Source organism: Podarcis pityusensis (assembly GCF_964106645.2).
Source record: "Podarcis pityusensis genome assembly, chromosome: 17".
In the NCBI taxonomy this organism is placed as follows: domain Eukaryota; kingdom Metazoa; phylum Chordata; class Lepidosauria; order Squamata; family Lacertidae; genus Podarcis; species Podarcis pityusensis.
This window is the reverse complement of record NC_138042.1, coordinates 4,872,030-4,895,708: the sequence shown is the minus strand read 5'-3', so window position 1 is coordinate 4,895,708 and position 23,679 is coordinate 4,872,030. Positions and strand designations below refer to the sequence as shown.

Below are 23,679 nucleotides of genomic sequence, written 5' to 3'. Positions count from 1 at the left end.
CTCTATGACCATCGAAGTGTTATGAGAGCGCTTTACATTTGTGGTGCGGATGTGAAAGAGCTGGACACACCCATAGCCTGACAAGGGACGTGAGTGGAACTGTGGTCTAATCCACTGAGCTTCTTGGGTTTGCCGATTGGAAGGTCGGTGATTCGAATCCCTGCAACGGAGTGAGCTCCCATTGCTCTGTCCCAGCTTCTGCCAACCTAGCAGTTCGAAAGCATGCCAGTGCAAGTAGATAAGTAGGTACTGGTGTGGCAGGAAAGTAAACAGTGTTTCCATGCACTCAGGTTTCTGTCACGGTGTTCCGTTGCACCAGAAGCGACACCCCAGAGTCGCCTTTGACTGGACTTAACTGTCCAGGGGTCCTTTACCTTTACTTATAGCCTGACAAGGCAGATTCCGACATCCAGCTCTGAAAAAGTCCGGGGTCAAGTGGGGTACAGTCCCTATGGGGGCCACCATCTGAAAGATGGAACCAGCTGGGTTCTCCTCTCCTTCTTCTGCCCACTAGGCTCCGCCTCGCAGAGGGCGCCCCTGCTTCTCCCCTCCACGCAGTGCCCTTTCATGGAGTCAGAGCGCAAAAGCGGCCAGAATTCCTTTGTGCAGGAGGCAAAACCTGAGGTCCAGGAAGATGTCAGGCCTTTCAAGTCAGGTAGGGAATGAAGAGGCCTGCATCCTATGGGGAAGTGAAGCAGAATGGGGAGCTCCCATCCTCGACTTTTCCCTAGCCGTGACCCACTCGTCCTTCTCCCTCTAGGCATGTGGACTTCCCTAGTAAGGGAGGTGCAATCCAGCCTCAAGAGGAAGTTGCTCGATTCTGACAAAGCGTCACACCTCATTCGGGACAACATGCCAGGTAAGTGAATGGGAGGACTCCCGAAACTACTCAGACGGGGAGACAGCGTAAGTAACACATACACCTGCCATGTGTGTCAGACACAGAGCTAGCAATTAAGCATTCCAGCCTTGTCGGAATTGGCTATCACTTTTTTCCCACCCAAAAAAAGTTTACTTTTCAGTTGTGTAAGAAATAAAGCATACCCACCTTTAGAGGAGGCCATACCCTGTGGTGTTGTTTTTCCCCCAGTCCCTGATGTTACACACATGCTGTCTGATTGAAAAGAGGCAAACTTAAAGCAGCTAGTCACACAGAGACACAACAGGCAGCCTCCTCTAAGAGCAGGTTATTTTTACTGGGACTCTCAACTGGGGATGATTGAAGAGCGGTATCCGACGAATGTGTCAGCTCAAGGATTTCTGCTTGTGCACCAGGACTCCCCACCCTCCTCCCCCGCTTCACACCCTCTCCCAATCTGTTCCAGAGTGTTGGGGGAACCCCTAGAAAAGATTTAGGGGTGTGTACAAGGGGAGGAAAGGGGGAGAATGTTCTATTGTGCAAGCAGAAGTCCTTGCACTGACGGGACATTCACATAGCAGTACTTTGGATACAACCCATTATGTCCAATCAAACAATGTGGCTGGGATAATCCAGTCAGATGGGTGGCATATAAATAATAAATTTGTCATTAATGTTGTAGTTGTAGTTGTTGGTGTTGTCCAGAGATGGAGTGAAATTAGTTTCCTCCCAGGAGAGGCCAATTTGAAGGGCACGAGGTCAGTGCAGTAACTCATGCAGAGAAGAAACCGACAGCCTCCTCCAACCCCTTGCCACCGCTCCCTACCCCCTAATATCTTCTGCCTGGAGAGTCTGTGTCACTCTGTCTGACAGCATGGCCCACGATCCATCAGAACTTGCCCCTGACTCCACGTAAACAGAACCTTCCTGCCCTCTCTCACAGGCTGCTTCTCAGTAGCTTAGCCTTGCAGGTGCTAAGTCATCCATTATAGAGAAATCAAGTGATTCCCATGGATTGTGTTAACCAGCCCTGTGTTTTTCCTAGCAGGGGGCAAAGTGTTTGAGTACGACCATTTCTTTGAGGCAAAGATCCAAGCGAAGAAGCAAGATCACACCTACCGGGTCTTCAAGACAGTGAATCGAAGGGCTGACGCCTATCCTTTTGCTGAGGACTATTCTGGCTCTCAGGTGGAAGCCCGTGAGGTGTCAGTCTGGTGCAGTAATGACTACCTGGGAATGAGCCGCCACCCTCGAGTGATGCAGGCCATCCGGTGAGTGGCAGCTGCCCGGCAATGTCTCCAGCACAAACTCTCTCCAGCCCACACCTCGTCTAGTTCCAATGGTCTGTTTCAATCTGTTCCGCATTGCCCTTGCAACCTGCCCCAGTTCACTTTTGAAATTCAGTGTGATGGCCCTTTGATATGATCACGGGGTCGGGCAAACAGGGAAAGATGTTCTAGCCCATGGGTAGGCAAACTAAGGCCTGGGGGCCGGATCCGGCCCAATTGCCTTCTCAATCCGGCCCGCAGACAGTCTGGGAATCAGCGTGTTTTTACATGAGTAGAATGTGTGCTTTTATTTAAAATGCATCTCTGGGTTATTTGTGGGGCTTGCCTGGTGTTTTTACATGAGTAGAATGTGTGCTTTTATTTAAAATGCATATCTGGGTTATTTGTGGGGCTTGCCTGGTGTTTTTACATGAGTAGAATGTGTGCTTTTATTTAAAATGCATCTCTGGGTTATTTGTGGGGCATAGGAATTCGTTCATTATTATTTTTCCAAAATATAGTCCGGCCCCCCACAAGGTCTGAAAAAGTTTGCTGACCCCTGTCTAGCCCCTAGGCTGGAAACAGACAATAGCTCTTTTCTCTGGAGAGATTTAGAAGATTTGAAAAATGGGTGGCTGCTTGTGCCGTGAACTCTTGCCCCAATTCTGACCTCTGGTCAGCCTCAGCATCCTGAGGCCACTGCCCAGGACCCAGGACCACCCTGGCCTTCCCATCAAAATGTGTCCGGGTCCAGGAGTTGCCATTTAAATTTCCCACAATGCCCTGCAGAGGCATTATGTCAGGGGTCATAGTAGGAAATCAATAATGGGAATTGTAGTTATGTGAGGGAGAAAACAAGACTCCACCCCATACATTCAAAGCACTTTTTAAGTGAATGACTTCGCCCACATAATCTGTGAGGGGTACATAGTTCCCAGGATTCTTTGAGGGAAACCATTAGCTTTAAATGTGCTGGTTTGAAACAGAGGTGACGATGGCAGAGAGAAAAGGGCCTTGGAGCCCTTTCCCAATCCTCTTTAAACCCTTTTTAAGGTGTTTTCTGTCTCTGACTCTAGGCAGCTTAGTGAGTAAGAGAATGAGCAGGAAAGTCTCTGATTCAAAGCTCACATCAGCCATGAATGGGTGGGCTTAGGCAAGACCCTGTCCTGTCAGCCCCCTCCCCATCCTAATAATCCTGCCCACCCTCTTTCAACAGATCCATGCAGATAGCACATGGTGTGGTTTTTGTATTTTATTGTAATGTGACTTTTAATTTTAGCTTACTCTGTGAGCTGTCTGGGGAACTTTCTGTTACGGGTTAGCATGAATCTTACTCAGTGCGGATGCATTAGGACTGATGGAAACAAGTCCTTTGATTTCAACGGGTCTGATCTGAATTAACCCTGGATGCAGCTTAACCCAACCCCCCCCCTTTCCCACCCCCAATTTTTTTTATTAATTTTCCAAATTTATAACAAACATATCAACAAATATAAAAAGAAGACATCAAAAAACAAACAAACAAACAAACATAGATCCTGACTATAATAATTCCTCTTTTCTTAACATTGTTAGGTGACTTCCTCGAATCCCCCTGGCTGTATTTCCTTATATACCATTGTAGCAGTTTTCCAAAACTATTTTCACATAAAATTTACTTAGTCAATTAACATCTTTCTTTCTTTTTAACTTTCATTTTAACATTAAACATATTATTCTATACCATCCCATATTTAAATCCTAGGCCAATCTGATACTTGCAAGTAATTCTGTTTAGATTATCTTAGCATATTTAGCTAAATAGTCTTTAAATTTCTTCCATTCCTCCTGGTATTGCTCCTCCTTCTGGTCGCGGACTCTTCCGGTCAGGTCGGCTAGCTCCCAAAAGTGCATCATCTTCATCTGCCATTCCTCCACTGTTGGTACATCTTGTAATTTCCAATTTTTGGCCAATAACCAAACCCCCTTTTTAAAATGTAACCATCTTTGAGCACTTACCCATAGCTGTAGGTTTCACTAATGGTGGGGCAAACCACAGCTTCCAGGTCTCAGGAGGCCATTTTCATGGGATTGTGGCAAGGAGGAGAAGGGTGAACATGTTCTCTTCCTAGCACTGAGAGTGGCCCCAGTCTGAACCAGGTTCTCCACAGTTGCTTTGCACAAGAATGGAAAAGGGACCCAAGATCTGATCAAGGGTCTCCATGGTCTTATCTGGTTTGGCGATCCAGGTGTGATTCACCTTCTGAGTTCAGCCCTTTTTGGAGCGAATCTCATTCTCCTCTTCTTCCACCCTATCCCCACCAGGGATACTCTGGATCTTTATGGAGCTGGGGCTGGAGGCACCAGGAACATTTCTGGCACCAGTAAGTTCCACGTGGAGCTGGAGCAAGAACTGGCCAGCCTGCACAGCAAAGACGCTGCCCTGCTCTTCTCTTCTTGCTTTGTGGCCAATGACTCCACCCTCTTCACTTTGGCCCGCATGATGCCAGGTAACCAGGGCAATGCAGTGGGTTGGCCTTTAGGGCCTGGCTGGCAGCCAAGATAGGGGAAGGACCATGGGCTCTGCATGGAGAAGGTCCCAGGTTCAATCCCCAGCATCTCCAAGTTGGGCTGGGAGAAGCCCCGGTCGGGAATCCTGTGGAGACTGTACTGTGTGAGATAGACCAGTGGGTCTGACTCGGGGTGGGTAAATTTGACCGTGCTGGTTTCTCTCATTTTTTCCAGTCTTAAATCCATTTCTCCATGTTTCCACAGTAGCTTTTAAAAGACCTCCTGAAAAATTACCAGCATTTTAAGGCAAAATTCTCCTAGTATTCTAACTAAGCACATACCCCAGTGTGTGCAATTTTGCATACATTGCTGCAGAACCGTGTAGCAAATATAGGTAAAGATAAAGGGACCCCTGACCGTTAGGTCCAGTCGCAGATGACTCTGGGGTTGCGGCGCTCATCTTGTTTTATTGGCCGAGGGAGCCGGTGTACAGCTTCCGGGTCATGTGGCCAGCATGACTAAGCCGCTTCTGGTGAACCAGAGCAGCGCACGGAAACACCGTTTACCTTCCCGCCAGAGCGGTACCTATTTATCTACTTGCGCTTTGATGTGCTTTCGAACTGCTAGGTTGGCAGGAACAGGGACCGAGCAACGGGAGCACACCCCGTCGCGGGGATTCGAACTGACAACCTTCTGATCGGCCCTGTGGTTTAGACTACAGCGCCACCCACTTCCCTGTGTAGCAAATATAGCATAGTGCAAATACAGCACAGGGTGAATTTCAAAAGATGGCTGGCTGTGTTTAGGTTTGTGTATTTGCTTTGGGAAATGCAAATGACATAGGTCCACCTTGAAAGCATTTAGAATCATGCAATTGTAGACTTGGAAGGGACCCAAAAGCCATCTAGTCCAAGTCCCTGTGATACAGGAGTCACAGCTAAACATGACCTGGATCCAATTTCTCCCCCATACCAAGGATCTGGCTCAGTGTAAGGCAGGTTCCTTTGTCCTTATTCCAGTTAGGCGGAGAGCAGAGGCTCAGTGGGTGACCCAGAGGCTCCTTTTCCTCCTGCAGGGTGTGAGATCTATTCAGACGCAGGCAACCATGCCTCCATGATTCAGGGCATCCGAAACAGTGGAGCACCGAAGTATGTCTTCCGGCATAATGACCCCCAACACCTGGAGGAGCTCCTGAGCAAAGCCAATGCCAACACCCCAAAGATTGTTGCCTTTGAGACTGTCCATTCCATGGATGGTGGGTAATGCATTTGTATGTTGTTCATATTTATTATTCACTTCATAATGAATTTTCCAGATAACGTGGTAAAATCAATATACAGTCATACCTCGGGTTACAGATGTTTCAGGTTGTGTGTTTTCGGGTTACGTATGCGCCGAAACCTGGAAGTACCGTAACGGGTTACTTCTGGATTTCGGCGCTTGCGCATGCGCAGAAACACTAAATCGCGCTTTGCGCATGTGCAGAAGCGCCGAATCACAACCCACGTGTGTGCAGACGTGGCACTGCAGGTTGCGGACGCTGTGGTTGCAAACGTGCCTCCCACACGGATCACGTTCACAAACCGAGCTTCCACTGTAAAACAAAAAATTAAGCATATTAAGAGATTCATCTTTTAGGACCAACCCTATTCTTGTGACTGTTTTTAATACTGTATTTTGAACTGTTGGTGAGCTACCTTTGGACCTTATAGTGAAGCATGGGTGATAAGTTAAGTTAATGACAATAACAGTAACAATAACAAGGCAATCAAATTCCACACTGAAATCCAAAGTCAGCATGCATGATAAAACAATTACCAGCAGAAAGTTCATTTGTCCTAGAGGCTGGGAATCTGTGGCCCTCCAAGATGCTCCCGAACTCCCATCGGCCCCAGTCAGCATGGGCAATAGTCAGGGATGCTGAGAGTCATAGCCTGGAGGTCCAGAAGTTCCTCATCCTTGATTTTACATAGAAAAGCTAAAAAAGAAATCCTGTGTTGGATTTGATCAAAGCTGAGATCTTCAAAACATTTGATCTTCAAAACATTACTCTGCACATTTTCCTTACTGCACCTCCTTTGCAATCCAGGCTAAAGTTGCCAGTAAGGGTCAGCATCCTTCGTGCATTAAGTCTTCTCTGTCTGCAGGTGCCATCTGCCCACTGGAGGAAATGTGTGATGTGGCACACCGCTATGGAGCCATCACTTTCGTGGATGAGGTTCACGCGGTGGGACTTTACGGGGCCCACGGGGCTGGCATTGGTGAACGCGATGGAGTGATGGGCAAGATAGATATCGTCTCTGGCACCCTGGGTAAGTTTGAGGGTGAGCCACAGCCCCTAATGAAAAGGGCATCAGGAAGGGATGGACTACGGTGAAGGTCTGGGATGTTCTAGCACTGGATTTCCTGAACTGAGCAGGAAGTTGAAGTAGGTGGCCTAAAAGATGGCCTAAAACTCTATGGTCCTCGGTGCCACAGAGCAGCAAGTTAAGATGATGGGATAGACTTGGTCAGGAAGGAACACCATGTTGGAGGCAAGTGGTTCTCCAGTGGCCACACCTGGAACAGCTTCAATTTGCCGGCCAGACCAGGTGAGGGTAGCCAACAGGTCTCAAACCCTCGGTGAGTTAGGAACTTCCCCTGCATGTGAAGACAGGCTTGGGCAGATTGAGCAGGTGAGACCAATGGTCAAGAAGGTGGTTTCTGCACATGCTGTAGAGGGAAGTGAGGGGCAGATGGTGCTCATCCACCTGGAAAGGAAGCATCTTCAAGAGAAGAAGAAGCTAAGGAGTAAGCCCTGGCGCTGCTCTGGTTCGCCAGAAGCGGCTTAGTCATGCTGACCACATGACCCGGAAGCTGTACACCAGCTCCCTCGGCCAATAAAGTGAGATGAGCGCCACAACCCCAGAGTCATCCGCGACTGGACCTAATAGTCAGGGGTCCCTTTACCTTTAAGCCCTACACAAATCTGGAGTGGAGTCCTGAAGGCAGTTGGACGGTACCTTGTACAACTCCTTCTGGCAACTCTTGCAGCCAAGCTGGTGTCAAATGTATTACAGTGGTACCTCGGGTTACATACCCTTCAGGTTACATACGCTTCAGGTTACAGACTCTGCTAACCCAGAAATAGTACCTTGGGTTAAGAACTTTGCTTCAGAATAAGAACAGAAATTGTGCTCCGGCAGCGGGAGGCCCCATTAGCTAAAGTGGTGCTTCAGGTTAAGAACAGTTTCAGGTTAAGAATGGACCTCTGGAATGAATTAAGTACGTAACCAGAGGTACCACTGTACTTTCCTTTCTTCAGTGAGACCACATCTTGTCATCTGGGCAGCCCAGGACTTCCATACACACCACCCAGGCTTGTGCCCCGGGGAGGTCACTTCAGTGCTGCTAACGCAGCGGTTTCACTTCACCTCCAGAGGCACACTCTCGAGACAGACAGATGCCCGCAGTTCCATCTCAAGTTGAAACAAGGATGCAAAATAAGACACATGAAGTTCCTCAGTTTGCCAAAAGTTATGCAAGTTGCTGAACCCAACTCAGTTTGGATTGTCTGCATGCAACATTCACCATTGTATTTTCAGTGCACAGCCTAGGTCTGCTTCCAGAGTGCATGGACTAATGTCTGCCTTTTCTTCTCTCCCCTTGCAGGGAAGGCTTTCGGCTGTGTGGGTGGTTATGTGGCCAGCACCAAGTCTCTGATCGACACAGTGCGCTCCTATGCGGCGGGATTCATCTTCACCACCTCGCTGCCCCCCATGGTGCTGGCCGGGGCCCTGGAATCGGTCCGGGTATTGAAGAGCCCCGAGGGGCAGGCTCTGCGCCGCTCCCACCAGCGCAACGTCAAACACATGCGCCAGCTGTTGATGGACGCCGGGCTCCCTGTGGTCAGCTGCCCCAGTCACATCATCCCCATACGGGTATGGCTCTCCAGGACGAAAACTACGCAGAAACGGCCTCTCTTTCCGCACTCTGTTCGCCAGGGGTGAAATAGGGAGGGCAATTTCACCAAGTTTCTCCAGGGGGGAGGAGAAATTATCCAACAGTGGCATTAGGCAGCCTGTAGCCTTCCAGGTGTGGCTGGACTCAGCCAGACCCAGGCAGCGTGGTCCCCAGTTGGAGGCAGCAGTGCTTCCAAATTCTAGTTGCTGGAAACTGCCAGAGGGGGAGAGTGCTTGGGTCCTGTTTGCAGGTTTCCCAGAGGCCTCTGGTTGGCCATCGTGACAACAGGTTGCTGAACAAAATGGTTAAATGACCTGCTCCAACAGGCTCTTCTTATTGTGTTCCCCCCCCCCCAAATTTTTTATTCATTTTATAACACAAATAAAAAACACAAACAGAAAAGACAAACAATACAAACTAATTCTTGTCATATCCTTATTTTTCTAAACATTGTTAAGTGGGCTTCCTCAAGTCCTACCTATCTGATTTTCATTTTACTTCATCTATAGCAGTTTACATGTATCATAATTTCTAACCATCTTTTCCCCCCACACACTTACTTTAACCATAAAAAACTTAACATTTTATCACTTATAAAATACACTATATCCACTTCCAAAGCTATTCTAAGATTTAAGTATTAACTTATTTTTTCAAATATTCCTTAAACTTCTTCCAATCTTCTTCCACCATCTCTTCTCTCTGGTCTCGGAGTCTCCCCGTCAGTTCGGCAAGTTCCATATAGTCCATCATCTTCATCTGCCATTCTTTTGATAGTTGGTAAATCTTGTTTCTTCCAATTCTTTGCTAGCAATATTCTCGCAGCTGTTGTGGCATACAGAAAAAAAGTAACATCCTTTTGGGGGATTTCAACCCCCCCCCACTATACCAAGTAAAAAGGCTTCTGGGTTTTTTTAATAAATGTGTTTTTCAACACTTTTTTCAATTCATTATAAATCCTTTCCCAGAAGTCTTTTACCTTGGGGCACATCCACCACATGTGGTAAAAGGTTCCTTCTTTTTCTTTACATTTCCAGCATTTATTATCATGAGTATGATACATTTTTGCTAACTTCACTAGTGTTAAGGCTCTTCTTATTGTTATACAGAAATATCATTATGTTCTTATGTAGGGGATGATGATGATTGGGAGACCTACAACACCTGGAGGGTAAAAGTTCCCCATCCCCATCAAGCAGTTTTGTAGAGGCAGGGCTCTCCAACAGGAGTAGCACAGCTTCCCCCACCCCTCCAAATAATCTTGGGAATTATAGTTCTGTGAGGGATAAACCACGGTTCCCAGAATACTTTGGAGGAAGTTGTGACTGTTAAAGTGGTATGAATGTATTTTAAATGCATGGGGTGGTTGTTTGCCCCCGACATTATTTATTTATTGCTGCTGCTGCAAGCAAGTATGTTGGAAGTTTTTGCATCCTCCACAGGGTCCTGGACCTAACACCATTCTGAGTATTTTGGTGGTGGCGGAGAATGATGTGTCTCTCTCACACACACAAAGGGTAGGAAACACTGCAAGAAAATTATACAAAATGGCCTCCTTCCAGTGGGGAGGAGGAGGGTGGGGAAAGCCCAGGGCAGTCATGGGTTTATCTAGTGTTATGGGTAGAGGACCCCAGTTGTCTTCTGAAGAACAGCAACAGAGTGTATGGCACAATCCAGCTAATATGAAACACTGAAATCTCTGTTTCACTGGGGAAAACCCTGATATTAATATTCGTTATTACTCTTATACTACATTCATAGCGCTTTACAAAAGTGTAAAAGGACTCCCTCCGGTTCTATTTAAATCAAAGGGACTTAACGGTGCTGATTTTTTGGCTGGGTCATTGACAGCTACAAAAGGCAGGATGGGAGGAACAAGGAACTAGACCTCTGACTTCACTCTCTTAGCAATGTATGGTTCTCTCCTCCACAGGTTGGAGACGCAGCCCTGAATTCTCACCTCTGTGACCTGCTTCTGGCTGAATACAACATCTACGTCCAAGCCATCAATTACCCGACTGTGCCTCGGGGGGAGGAGCTGCTGCGGCTGGCCCCCTCGCCCCATCACACGCCACCCATGATGAATTACTTTGTGGGTGAGTCACCAGGACCACATGATCTAGTTGGGACCGTGTTTCCCTGTAATAAAGACCACTGCATGGTTCTAGAGTTGCAAACACTAATAATGGTAGGCTTACAAACATGCAGTTAGGAGTTGTAAAAAGAAAAGAAAATGAAGCCATTAACATAGAAATGGAGGCTGTGACCTCATTCGTACATAATGCTAAGCCATATTTGAGGACCTGCTTCCCTTTTTCAGTACAGCTGTGAATAAACTGGGAAGCATTTGCTTCTGCTTTCAAATAACTATGGTTTGGTCAAAAAGCCAGAATTATAAACCAGTTTACAGGTGGCTCCTTTGGACAAACCATAGTTAAAACTAACTGAAGTTTGTCCTGACTTGCATGTAGCAGCAAACTGTGGTTTGCTGAAGCCAGAAGCAAAGGCATCTTCACCTCTTCACACCTGCATGCTACAGGAGAGGGGAGCACATCAGCTTAAGGCTCCTTTGCATAGCACCAAGCCAGCTGTCCTCCACATGGCACAGTCTAGATATTGGGCTTCTTAGGAGCTTTACTCCTGTGCCAGGTTGGCATTTGCCTCTTCTCCCATTGGATCAAGGGAATGGTCAGTGAAGACTCCCGTTTGAAGAAAGGTTGTAGCATTTGGGACTTTTGGGCTTGCCGATCAGAAGGTTGGCAGTTTGAATCCCTGCGACAGGATGAGCTCCTGTTGCTCAGTCCCAGCTCCTGCCAACCTAGCAGTTTGAAAGCACACCAAAAAGTGCAAGTAAATAGGTACTGCTCTGGTGGGAAGGTAAGTGACGCTTCCGTGCGCTGCTCTGGTTTCAGTGTTCTGTTGTGCCAGGAGCGGCTTAGTCATGCTGGCCACGTGACCCGGAAAAACTCTCTGCAGACAAACGCTGTCTCCCTCAGCCTGTAAAGCGAGATGAGCGCCACAACCCCAGAGTCGTCTGTGACTGCACTTAACTGTCAGGGATCCTTTACCTTTTTAGTTTTGGGGAAAGACGAGTAAGAGGCAACGTAATAGAAGTTTACAAAATTATGCCTGGCAAGGAGAAAGTGGAGAGAGAAAAGCTGTTATCCCTCTCCTAACACTAGTGCTTGTGGACATTCAGTGAAGCTGAATGTTGGAAGATCTAGGACAGATAAACAAAAGTACTTCTTTACACTACGCATAGACAAAGTCTCCCAGGAAGTGATGGTCACCAACTTAGATGGCCTTAAAAGAGGATTAGACGTAGTTATAGAGGAGGAAAGGGCTACCAGTGGCCACTAGCCATGATGGCTATGCTCTCTCTACCTCTGCAGCTGGAGGCAGCAATGCTTCTGAATACCTATTGCTGGAAACCGCAGGAGGGAAGAGGGCTTTTGCTTGCAGGCTAATAATAATAGTAATAGTAATTCATTATTTGCATCCCGCCCATCTGGCTGGGTTTCCCCAGCCACTCTGGGCGGTTTCCAACAAAGATTAAGAATACATTAAAATGTCACACATTAAAAACTTCCCTGAATGTCTTCTAATGTCCGGTAGTCATTTATCTCTTTAATATCTGCTGGGAGGGCGTTCCACAGGGCGGGTGCCACTACCGAGAAGGCCCTCTGCCTGGTTCCCTGTAGCTTTGCTTCTCGCAGAGAGGGAACTGTCAGAAGGCCCTCGGCGCTGGACCTCAGTGTCCGGGTAGAATGATGGGGGTGGAGACGCTCCTTCAGGCATCTGGTTGTCAACTATGAGAATGGGATGCTGGACTAGACTGGCCTTTGGCCTGATCCATCAGGCTATTCTTAGGTTCTTCTGGATTTTAACAGGGCCACAGACTCCTCTTCAGAAACAATAGTTCAACAGCTCCAGGGGCATTGGCCCACAAGCCCCAGCTGCTGCTTAGCACAGAAACCGCCAATCAGCTGCCCATTATTCAACTCAGCAAATAATAATAATAATGAAATTTGCAATTTGCATGGCTTGGCTACATTTAACGCCTTCTTCTTCCATTCCCTCTCCAGAGAAGCTCCTGGCAGCCTGGCAGGAGGTAGGGCTGTCTCTGCAGGCCGCAGTCTCCCCCGAGTGCAACTTCTGCCACCGCCCGCTGCATTTTGCCCTCATGAGCGAGTGGGAGAGGGATTACTTCGGGAACATGGGGCCCCGCTACATCACTCTTTGCGCCTGAAGAACCGGCCTCTGCGCGCGCACACACACGCGCACACACACACACACACACACAACCTTACAAGAAACAGGATGTCAACACTGACACTGCCGAATGGAAAGAGGGTATCTGAGTGTAATAAAAATCTGCCACTTTGTCTGCTGTGTCTCCTTCGCTGCCTCCCACATTCATGGAATTCAAGTGTCCAAATGGGCAGGGCTTCTCCAGGTGGCAAGCAGAACAGGGGAAGGCACAGGCCTCTGCTTGCCACAGGGGTGGGGAACTGAAAGCCAAGGGGCCCAATGCGGCCCTCCAAGCCTATCTGCTCCCCAGACTCTCCCCAGCCCATACTCTCCACCTGCCCTACCCTGCACCTTCTTTGAGCATTTTTGTTTACTGAATGGAACATGTCCTTGAAGTCTCTTGCTCATCTGCAGACTTACACCAAGAATGGAGGAATAGGAATTCCTTTTCAGCACCAAAGTTGAGCTCAACATTCTTTCCATTCCAGGGTTCCTCCTAAGATTTTGTTCTTGTTGGAATTTCAATAGCCTAATGTAGAAGAGGGGCAGGGAGGGGGGGGAAGCCCTTTGGTTGGTGCTACTAAACTGGGAGTCAGAAACTTTGCTGATTTACTACAAAATTTCCAGGAATCTCCAGATAAGCTCCTAATCTACCTCCTACCCATACCTGACATAGGGTTTGTCCACACTTACCTTTTGCCCTGTGCTTTCTAGGCACAGGTTTGCACTTTCCTGGCCCATGTCTGAGTGTTCCCCCCAACCCCTAGCCATTTTCCTTGAGAAACCCATTTTTTAACCACTGAATTGAAGCAAATGGCAATTCAGGTTTTTCCCTTCAAGGCATAATGCTAGTAGTACCAGGGATGGTCAGCAGAGGGCTCCACTTTCCCTAAGCACACACACTGAAACCCATGGAAAGGGGAAAGTTCCATGTCTTGCAATCCAAATGACAGCCAGCAGGGATTTTCATGCATTAATTCCAGATAGAAAAGCAAGATGCACCTTTTTGCCCCAGGGCAATCCTGTACAGGCAATATGAACTCAGTTGTGCTAATCTGCAAAACCTGGGCTTAATCCCTTTGTCACCACAATAGTTGAAGCACCCAGGGCAGTTTATGCCACAGGGATCAGGAGCATAGCTGTCAACTTTCAGATTTGAAAATAAGGGATCAGCAGCCTCACCTGTCCCAGGGACAGTCTACAGGATATCTAACAATCCGGAATAGCAGCAGGAAACAGTGCTGGATTAAGGGAATTTCCCGCAAAAAAAAAGGGACGGTTGACAGCTATGATCAGGAGTGCCATAACAGCACCGCCATTCCTCAGAACCAGAACCTTAACTCCTGGTTCAGCATCACCCAACTCTCTTTTCAGACAACATAAGAAATCCAACTTTCCCTGTTCCCACAGAGCAAACGTTTAGGGGTTTTTTTTTCAACATCTTTATTTTATCAAAAGTAAAAAAAATAAGATCCCCCCTGCCCCAAATAAGGATTAGTCACCTCCCAGCAATTGCATCACTGTTATTACAGGGGTTTGTGGGGAGGGCAGTTAAGGGGAAAGAGCAACTTGCTGCAAGAGCACCATTTAAGAGCACTTCTCCACCCAATGTTAGAGAGAACCTAACTGCAGGTTTGATGTGCATGAATCCAGAAAATTCTCATCACAAGTCAGGGTAGTCTGTGTGCGTATTCCCAAAGCTTGTGTTAGTCCTAGCATGTAAAACTGTTGATTTAATAATAAAACCAATTATTTCTTCCTCTTTAAACAACGTTCCTATCTGCAGGGTCTGGCATCAAAGACCTCAAAACTCCCAACGTGCTCTGGTACAAAAGTTAAGTTTCTACTGGCACAGCCCAAAAAGATCCCATGGAAACTTTGGGCCTGACCTCTTTGACCCCCTGGCAATAAGCCTAGGCCTCTCTCTGCCACAGAAGCTGCCTTCCCCTCTCTTCTTAGGCAGCGAGACATCCAGGATACTTTCCATTAGAAACCAACCCCTTCTTTTCCACTTAGGGGTCACTGCGCATCTAACGTCCTCTCATTTCAGTTGTCCTCTCAATTCAAGGATTCCCCCGACTGGCCCACAGGAAGAAGTCACAGCGGGAGCGGGGATCTGACGGCTTCCCCAGAGGCCGGGCGCAGACGTAAAAGCGCCGCCCAGAGTTTGGTCCCTGCTTCTTCACTGTCCGCAGGACACAGGGCTCTCCATGGGCCTTGCAGTGAGGCGGGCGAGCAGGGCCTGGCAGCAGGGACTTCCACAGGGCAGCGGACTGGTTTGAACTAGAGGGGACCGAGCCTTTCCCACAATCCAGAGCTTCTCCGTTGGCCAGGCCCAGAGTGGGCTCCTCTCTCAAACTCCCAGTGCATGGCTGGGTCCCACCAGCAACTTCCTCCACCCCATGCTCAACAGTGATCCTTCCAGAAGCGTCAAGAGGAAGTTCCACCCCAGAATCTTCTGCTGTCCTCGTTTTCATTACCGACTGATAGTTGGCACTGTTGGTGGTGGCCCTAGGCCTGCCGTTTCCAGCTGTGAAGAAGCTTCGCAAATCTCCTTGCCCCTTCTGTGGTGGACCCACCCGTCTCTTCTTGGAACCCCCCGCAACATTTGGTTCCCTCCCGCCCCTTTTTTGCCCCCTCTCCTCTGGCAGGCTGGTCCGCTCCACTTTCACGAGGAAGCGGCTGAGCTTCTGCTGGGTGCCAGCAAACTCAGGCAGGAAGCGGGTGCAGAGAGGTGGGCAGCGGGGCGCCCCCAGGCAGACGCTCCTAAGCGCCACCCGCACAGGGCAGTGGTCAGAGCCAAAGACGTCTGGCATGAGCTGGGCATCCTGCAGATCTGACAATGCTAGCGCACGATCAGCCAGGATATAGTCAATGCGGGTGCCGTAGTTGAGCTGCCGGGACCCGGTTACGTTGCACCAGCAGGTGTAGGCATCAGTCTGACCAGGGTGCAGAAAACGGAACGTGTCAACAAAGCATTTCCCATCCTGGGAATCCTTGTCTGGCTCCCACAGGAAACTGTCCAGCCAGCGGCGCCCGGGATGCTCCTGAAAGGATTCCTGCAGGTGGCAGTGGTGGAAGCGTTAAGTGCTATTATTATTAATAATAATAATAATAATAAATTTTTATTTATACCCCGCCCTCCCCAGCCAAGACCAGGCTCAGAGCAGCTAACAACCAATAATAAAAACAAGTTGATTAAAATACAATTTAAAAAAGATTAAAATACAACATTAAAACATTAGGATGCAGCCACTTCACAAATTAAGATTTCCGTAGTGCTTTCAAATGCTGTCTATGCATTGGTTTCTTGTAACCCTTGCATCAAGGGATGCGGGTGGCGCCTAGGACTAGCCGATCAGAAGTTGGGCAGTTCGAATCCCTGCGATGGGGTGAGCTCCTGTTGCTCGGTCCCTGCTCCTGCCAACATAGCAGTTCAAAAGCACATCAAAGTGCAAGTAGATAAATAGGTACTGCTCTGACAGGAAGGTAAATGGCGTTTCCGGGCATTGCTCTGGTTCGCCAGAAGCGGCTTAGTCCTGCTGGCCACATGACCCGGAAACTGTACGCCGGCTCCCTCGGCCAATAAAGCGAGATGAGCGCCACAACCCCAGAGTCAGTCATGACTGGACCTAATGGTCAGGGGTCCCTTTACCTTTACCTTTAACCCTTGCATCATCCTGAAACACAGGGGCAACTAACCTGCAGATGTCATTGGACAACGACCCCAACTCTGGCCATGCCTATTTATTAATTTAGTTAAAGTATGCATATACTGTTTTTCATCAGAAAATATCGCAAATTGGTTTGCAAGTAAGACTATGTAAAACAAAAATTAAAGTGTACCCGAAGAAGCGTCTCCACCCCCAGCCAGATGGAAGGGGTATAAATAATAAAATTATTATTTTTATTATTATTCTGTGATAAATGAAGCATCCAGCTCCACAACACAGAACTCCACTCGCTCAATATCCAAAGCTATTAAGCCAGTGCACTGTAATGGTTAGAGCAGGGATCAGCAAACATTTTCAGCAGGGGGCCGGTCCGCTTTCCCTCAGACCTTGTGGAGGGCCGGACTATATTTTGGAAAAAAGAAGAACGAATTCCTATGCCCCACAAATAACCCAGAGATGCATTTTAAATAAAAGGACACATTCTACTCATGTAAAAACACGCTGATTCCCGGAACATCCGTGGGTCAGATTTAGAAGGCGATTGGGCCAGATCCAGCCCCCTGGCCTTAGTTTGCCTACCTGTGGGTTAGTGTTGGACTATGACCTGGGAGACCAGGGTTCGAATCCCCACTCAGCCATGAAGCTCACTGGGAGATCTTGGGCCATCTCTTAGCCTAACCTACCTCACAGGGTTGTTCTGAGGATGGAATGGGGAGGGGGAGAACCACATACACCACCTTGAGCTCCTTGGAAGAAAAGGTGGCATATAAATGCAATAAGCAAATAATAAAATAAACTATTAACACATCTGTAGCTCAAATCACCCTACCCCGGCCCACATTCACCCACATTCACATACTCCCCACCTTCACAGCCTGGGGTGGGTGAGGGAATCTGTCTCACTGTTCCTCACCCTCTAAGTCACCTTGCGGACTTCATGATCCCCAAACACGTTGGGAAGGGCTGGGCTCAATGGCAAAGCTTCTGCTTTGCATGCAGAAGGGTCCCAGGCTCAACCCCCAACATCTCAAGGTAGGTTGGGTTGGGAAGGTCTCCGTCTGAATGCCCTCAGTCTGAAACCAGAGCCGCAGCCAGTCAGTGATGAAAATGCTGAACCAGATGGACCAAGGATCTGACTCAGAGTAAGGCAGCTTCCTGTGTGTCAGGACTCCCCACCCAACCCTGTGCATGCCTATGAGAAACAGATTTCCTGCCGCTGTAGCAGCACTGCCAGGCCCTGTACTGTAGAGAGTAAAGGCAGCTGCATAAAGTGGGCAGCTTGCTCACCAGATCTCCTGGGTCACAGTGGTCAATAGGCTTGTGTGCTGTGTTGATGTCCCCCAGGATGACCACATGGCTAGACGGAGAGAGGAAATGTGCATGAGTCGCAAGGCAAAGAGGCAAGACAGCGAGACCCCATTCATCCCAACAGTCCTGACTCCATCGGAGAAGGTTGGTGGATTGGAAGCTGGCTTAGACAGGGAAGGGATAACGGCTGAGGCAATGAAATATCATCAGCATCGTTCATATAGGGCTCTTTGACTTTCTCAAGGTTCCTCACATGTATTTGCAGCAGTTCTTACAGCAGTCACGTATGGCACAGCTCAGTATTCTTCCCATGTTGGAGATGAGGGTGGAGGTAGAGACAACAGTGACTGGACCCAGGGGTAGCTGATTTGCTGACTTCCAGCTGTTGCTGGACTAGATCACCCCTGACCATTTGCCAGGCTGGCTGGAGCGGCAGTTTCAATGACTTCTTGAGGACACCACATTGGCTACCCCTCTGGAGAATAGCCGACTGAGTTTGGGGCACTCATCTGTGTGCCCCAAACTTCACCAGGAGCTTCACAGCTTGGTCCTTTTCAACAGTGCGATCTCATGCAAACTTAACTAGGGCATCCTTTGCATGCTTGCTCTGGAATAAGTAGAACTGAACTCAGTGGGGCTCCCTGACGTGGCTCCCTCCAGCTGTTTTGCTCTAACTAATCCACCAGTGTTGGCTGCGGCTGATGGGAGTTGGAGTCCAAAACACTGGAAAGGAATCAGAGCACCAAAGGCTTGACTAGGGAGTAAGCCCCAGAATAAGCATGTCTAGGACTGCACTGAGCCAACGAGAGGAGTGACACATACCCTCCAGCTCTGAGAAGTGCCTCGGCCCGAGCTTGCAAGAGATGATAGAAACGCAGCTTGAAGTCCCCACGCTCTGGCTTTTCAGGGTCTGCACGAGGGCAGTACACATTGATGACTGTCAGCGTGGTCTCCTGCTGTTCTGAAGTGCTGCAGTGAAAGGACAAAGCACATCAATGCTGTCACACTTCAGTTACTAATGGCTCAAGCTCCCTGATTCATGGCTGGCTAGGCCAGCTATAGACACAGACCCATTAACATCTTCGCAACAGGTTTAGGCAATTCCACTATCAAGGCTGAGGATGCTCAGGAAATTGCATGTGTTAAAATGGAAAGAACACTCAGCAATCAGCAATCTGCTCCTAAAGGGTTGGAAACATTCTGCATACTTCTAAAAATATTTATGGCTGCAGTGGTATCAGTGTGGCATTCATTCTGTCCCAGCTCCTGCCAACCTAACAGTTTGAAAGCACACCAGCATGAGTAGATAAACAGGTACCACTGCGGCAGGAAGGTACATAGCGTTTTCATGTGCTCTGGCACTTGTCAGTGTCCTGTTGCGTCAGAAGCTGTTTATTCATGCTGGTCACATGGCCCAGAAAGTTGTCTGAGGACATACGCTGACTCCCTCGACCTGAAGTGGGATGAGCACCACACCCCATAGTCAAGCTTGACTGGACTTAACCGCCCAGGGGTCCTTCAACTTTACCTACCTCAATGTGTAACCCAGCATGTGATGCAAAATTGCAAAAAATCTCAATTTTGCTTCAAATTAAAAGGAAAGCATCTAGCCCTCTTAGCTGGCCAGGAAAATCTGAGAAATCCTGGAAACTTGTTCTCTCTTACACACACATTCTTTTCAACTCTCCTTAATAACAGCCCTGTAAAGTTGTTATAATTATTATTGTTGTTATTAGCCAGGATCACAAATGGAGAGTTGAGAGCAAGGTGACAGGCCCTGTAATAAATTTATCCTTGAGGGTTAGATCTGAGTTGGGCATTTCTTGGCTCACACTCTTAAGACCACAATTTTCTCAACTACAACAGCTGTCAGTTACCAAGCATTGTTATTGGCTCACAGCTCTGCAGACCCTCCCACCCCACCCCTTCCTGTTCCTACCGAATACGGTGACGTGTGATCACAGCCCGACCCTCACTGTCCAATGCCTGTAGCTCCTCAGTTGTGAAGCCCTCTGTCTCTCCATAAGAACCAACTGCGCCATCGTGCTTAGCAAACAGCCCAGACAGGCCTTCTTCAGCTGCCTCTGGGGTGGCACTGACCTTGCAGAACGTTGCAACACCTGGAAGACAAAGAGAGACTGAAAGTTTGTTCTGGGCTCTCACAGTGGGCTATAAAGCTACCTATTTGATCCAAGATACAAGAGAAAGAAACAAATTGAAACCTCTGTACCTTACAGAGGTAAGGCACACCACTTTGTGCATCACTTTGTGGGGTTTATAAAAAAAATCAAGTGGTATGCAAATTATATGCAATAAAATAAAATAAATAATGGTGGTTTGATTGGCGGTAGAAAGCAGGGGATATTTTTCAGGCAGGGAGGCAAATCAATGCCATCTGAAAGTGACAGATGAAGTCACCACTTAAGACACAGCTACAGGAGTATGCTGAGACATTGGCAACCTGAGAGGTGGCTGATCCACTTTGCTACTGTCCACTAACCTGAATAGCCATTGCGGGTGCGACTGAAGCTGAAATAAGAGTTATAGCCGTCCACTATTGCCAGTGGCTCCTCCAGCAGGTCCCCTGAGAACAAAACAGAATTTGGAAAGCCATCAGGCTGGAGACGTGGCATCAGAAAACCATTTTTAAAAAATTTCACTCTCTTTGCTGTTGTCGTCTTTTTTCTAACGTGCAAAAGGTTACAGGTTTGCCCAGCAATGTGGTCACAGCAATGCAGGTTCACTCAGCAATGTAGCTTATCAAGGTTTTTTTTTTGCAAGGGGGGCAGGATTTTTAATGGATGTCTTCCACCAACACTGTAAAAGATTTGTCCCTTCCTCTCTTTTGACGCCTCACTCTCCCTTGCTTTACTTCTAGAGCAGAGGTGGAGGAATCTGCAGCCACCCAGGTGTTGTTGGACTGCAACTCCCATCAGCCCCAGCCAGCCTAAATCAATGGTCAGGGATTAATGGAACTGTAGTCCAACCACATGGGAGGGCCACAGGTTCCTCATCCTAATCCTAGGTAAAGGGTACCCCTTTCCCAGATGTTTCTCTCAAGGGGGGAAATATATCTCACCATGTTTGCCTCTCGTCTGTACTTGGCACTGCCTTTCCCACCTGTAAATGTTGGAGGGGTGTCAGACACGTCTCTTTAACCCATTCTGCTACCTGTCCCACACCCAGTTTCAGGTTACCAAAACACAACTGTATGACGAAAGTAGGGTCAGGTGCCCAACTTTGAGCAATCTTGCTTTTGATAATGAAACTAGGAATCTCCACCATGACCCCTTGAGAGCTGGGGACAGGTGGAAAAAGGCACATGATTCTGCCTTACCCCAAAATACAGTTTCTCTACTCATCATGGATGGAGGAAAAAAATTAATGGGTGCTAATTCTACTTGTGAAGTTTATCTCACCTTATGCACTTGTAAGGTCCTTGGGGCAGGGACCCCATCCCTTTATCTGCCACAGACCCTGTGTTTTTTTGTTTGTTTGCTAGACCAATGCCAGTTGCTTCCTTGTAAGTCAATAATGGGAATCCAGTGGTACTGCTGTAGATGCTGCTGGACTTCAAAGTCCCATCACCCCTGACCTCTGGCTGTGCTACCTACCTGGGGCTAACAGTTGTAGCTCTTATTAATATTTATTAAACTTATATACCACCCTTCATCCGAAGGGTGAAGATCTCAGGCTAGTTAACAAAGAACACATAACGTAACAGCAGATCACGTTACATATGAGGTAATTTTTACCTGTTTTACTATTTTAACTTTTGTAGCTTTTAAAGTAGGGTTGTAAATTTGTTTTTACTGTTATCTTTTTTTGTAAACTGCTATGAGGGTTTTTTACAGTCCTGTAAAGTGGTATGGCAATTTCACGAAATAAATAAAGGAAAAATTAAAAGCAATACCTCCTCCCACGCCTACAACTGAAAAACAACAGCAACGCCATCATCTAGAGCAGGTACATCAGATTAATGAATTGTTTAAGATAGATAGGAAAAATGGCTTTGCAGAACAAACGCCTCAGTTTACCAAATACTTATTAGACACAAATATAAAAGTATTATCAAAAACGTACAAACTGCTGTTGGAATGGGAAACTAAAGAGGAATTTGTGAAATTGAGCATGATTAGGTGGGCACAAGATGTGGCTCACAATATTGACTATGAATTATGGGGAAAGTTGTGGAAAAGAAATATGAATTTTATGGGATGTTATGCGATAAAAGAAAATATGATGAAAATGGCCCACAGATGGTACTTAGCACCCACCAGATTGGCAAAAATGTCTAAAAAAGAAAAAGGTATATGTTCGAAGTGTGGTGGTCCTGTAAAATAATTAAGGAATATTTGGAAGCTATATATAATGAATTAAAAAATATACTTAAAAAAAGCTTTCCCAAAACACCCAAGATTTTTCTTTTGAGGATGGTAACAATGGAGGTCAAAAAACCCAAGAGTTTATTACTATACGCTACCACTGCAACTGGAATATTATTGGCACAAAGGTGGAGAACAAGGAAGAATGGCAGTGAAAAATGTTTGAATATGCTGAACTGGCTGGTCTGATGAACAGCATAAGAGAAAACGAAGATAAGGAATATAAGGAGGAATGGATAACGTTTATTGACTACTTCAAGAACCAGTATAGACAAAGCTTAGCAGGTGTCGTGTAAATCCAGCAGCTGAAATAATAGATAACAAATTGGATCATTTAAAAGATGTGGATTACGCAGAGTAGGAACCAGGAAAAGTGTGGAAGGGAAGTTGTATGCATACATGCTGTATTTGGTACCAGGTTGTAAGTGGGACAGGCGGAGGGGAGGGAACGGGAAGGGGTTAAATATGCTCTCTGTTCCTGTTTTTGAAAATGCAAATTTTTATTTTTATTTTGAAATAGAGCAGTCTTTCCCAACCTCGTGGGGGAGGTCCTCCTACATGTCGTTGGACTACAACTCCCATCATCCGTAGCTAGCAGGACCAGTGGACAGGGATGATGGGAGCTGTAGTCCAACAACAGATGGAGGATTCCCCCCCCCCATCTAGTCTGGAGGAACACGCGTTCTCCATCAATGGTTCACGTCAGAACTACCACCAGCCCGCCTGCCAGCCCTCCTCCCCCGCCATGTCATGACATAAACCTTTACAAGGCAGCCGGCGCCAACTAAGCCGGTTCTGGGCCCTACACGTTCGCCCCCTGCCCTGGACTGCTTATGCACGTGTGAACGCATGTTCCTCGCGTCGACTCACGGGTGACCTTGGTCTCTTGCAGGCAGACGACATCCGCCCCCAGGGAGTCCAGGAGCGGCCTCAACCCCGCGGGTCCCAACCCAGCCCGGAGCCCGTTGACGTTCCAGCTCGCCAGCCTCATCCCCGCCTCAGGGGCGAGGAAAGCGACCGGAAGTCTCTGAGGAACGTCATTTCCGGCCGCCAAGGCGAGGCGTTTGAAAAAGCAAGCAGGCCCTCACTTCCGGTTTAGAACGGAAACGCCCGTTGCCAGGGAGGGGGAGGAGGATTAGGAAACGGCCTTGCAATAAAAACAAGCTGTCGTCATTAGTGTTATTATATTATATCCCCTCCTTTTTAAGTTGTTGTTGTTTATTAAATTTAACCACCGCCCTTCCTCCGAGGTTCACAGGGCGGCTTAATAACACGTTAATAACAAAACCCTCTCCCCGCACAGTATTATTATTCAATATTTGCATCCTGCTCACAACCAAACGTTGAGCTCCAAAGCGGCTCACTAAAATCACAACGCAACAAACTTCGCAGTGCTTTGAAGTGACAGCAAAAGAGGGTTGCTTTGCTCCTCCTCGGGTGTTGGAAGAGGCCACGGAACTGATTTTCAGCGTGTCCCTTTTCAAAGTAAAGAGGGTTGTGCC

General features: G+C 47.6%; 2 protein-coding genes across 2 annotated transcripts in view; one reads left to right on the top strand and one right to left on the bottom strand.

Moving 5' to 3' along the window:
* ALAS2 (5'-aminolevulinate synthase 2) overlaps positions 1-12,944 on the top strand; it is a 28,112-nt gene extending 15,168 nt beyond the window's left edge. Inside the window, 9 exon segments of the mRNA XM_080988150.1 lie at positions 515-655; positions 761-859; positions 1,908-2,130; positions 4,432-4,616; positions 5,693-5,872; positions 6,765-6,929; positions 8,269-8,537; positions 10,493-10,655; positions 12,645-12,944. Coding sequence (XP_080844276.1) covers positions 515-655; positions 761-859; positions 1,908-2,130; positions 4,432-4,616; positions 5,693-5,872; positions 6,765-6,929; positions 8,269-8,537; positions 10,493-10,655; positions 12,645-12,808 — 1,589 coding nt within the window. The 3' untranslated portion in view covers positions 12,809-12,944.
* Positions 12,945-14,860: 1,916 nt separating this feature from the next.
* APEX2 (apurinic/apyrimidinic endodeoxyribonuclease 2) lies at positions 14,861-23,212 on the bottom strand. The gene is made up of 6 exons (XM_080988199.1): positions 23,048-23,212; positions 20,293-20,376; positions 19,732-19,912; positions 18,615-18,761; positions 17,772-17,841; positions 14,861-15,869 (listed from the first exon to the last, which is right to left on the bottom strand). The coding sequence occupies exons 1-6, from the start codon at positions 23,166-23,168 to the stop codon at positions 14,874-14,876; spliced, it is 1,599 nt and encodes a 532-aa protein (XP_080844325.1). The 5' UTR covers positions 23,169-23,212; the 3' UTR covers positions 14,861-14,873.
* Positions 23,213-23,679: the final 467 nt, after the last annotated feature.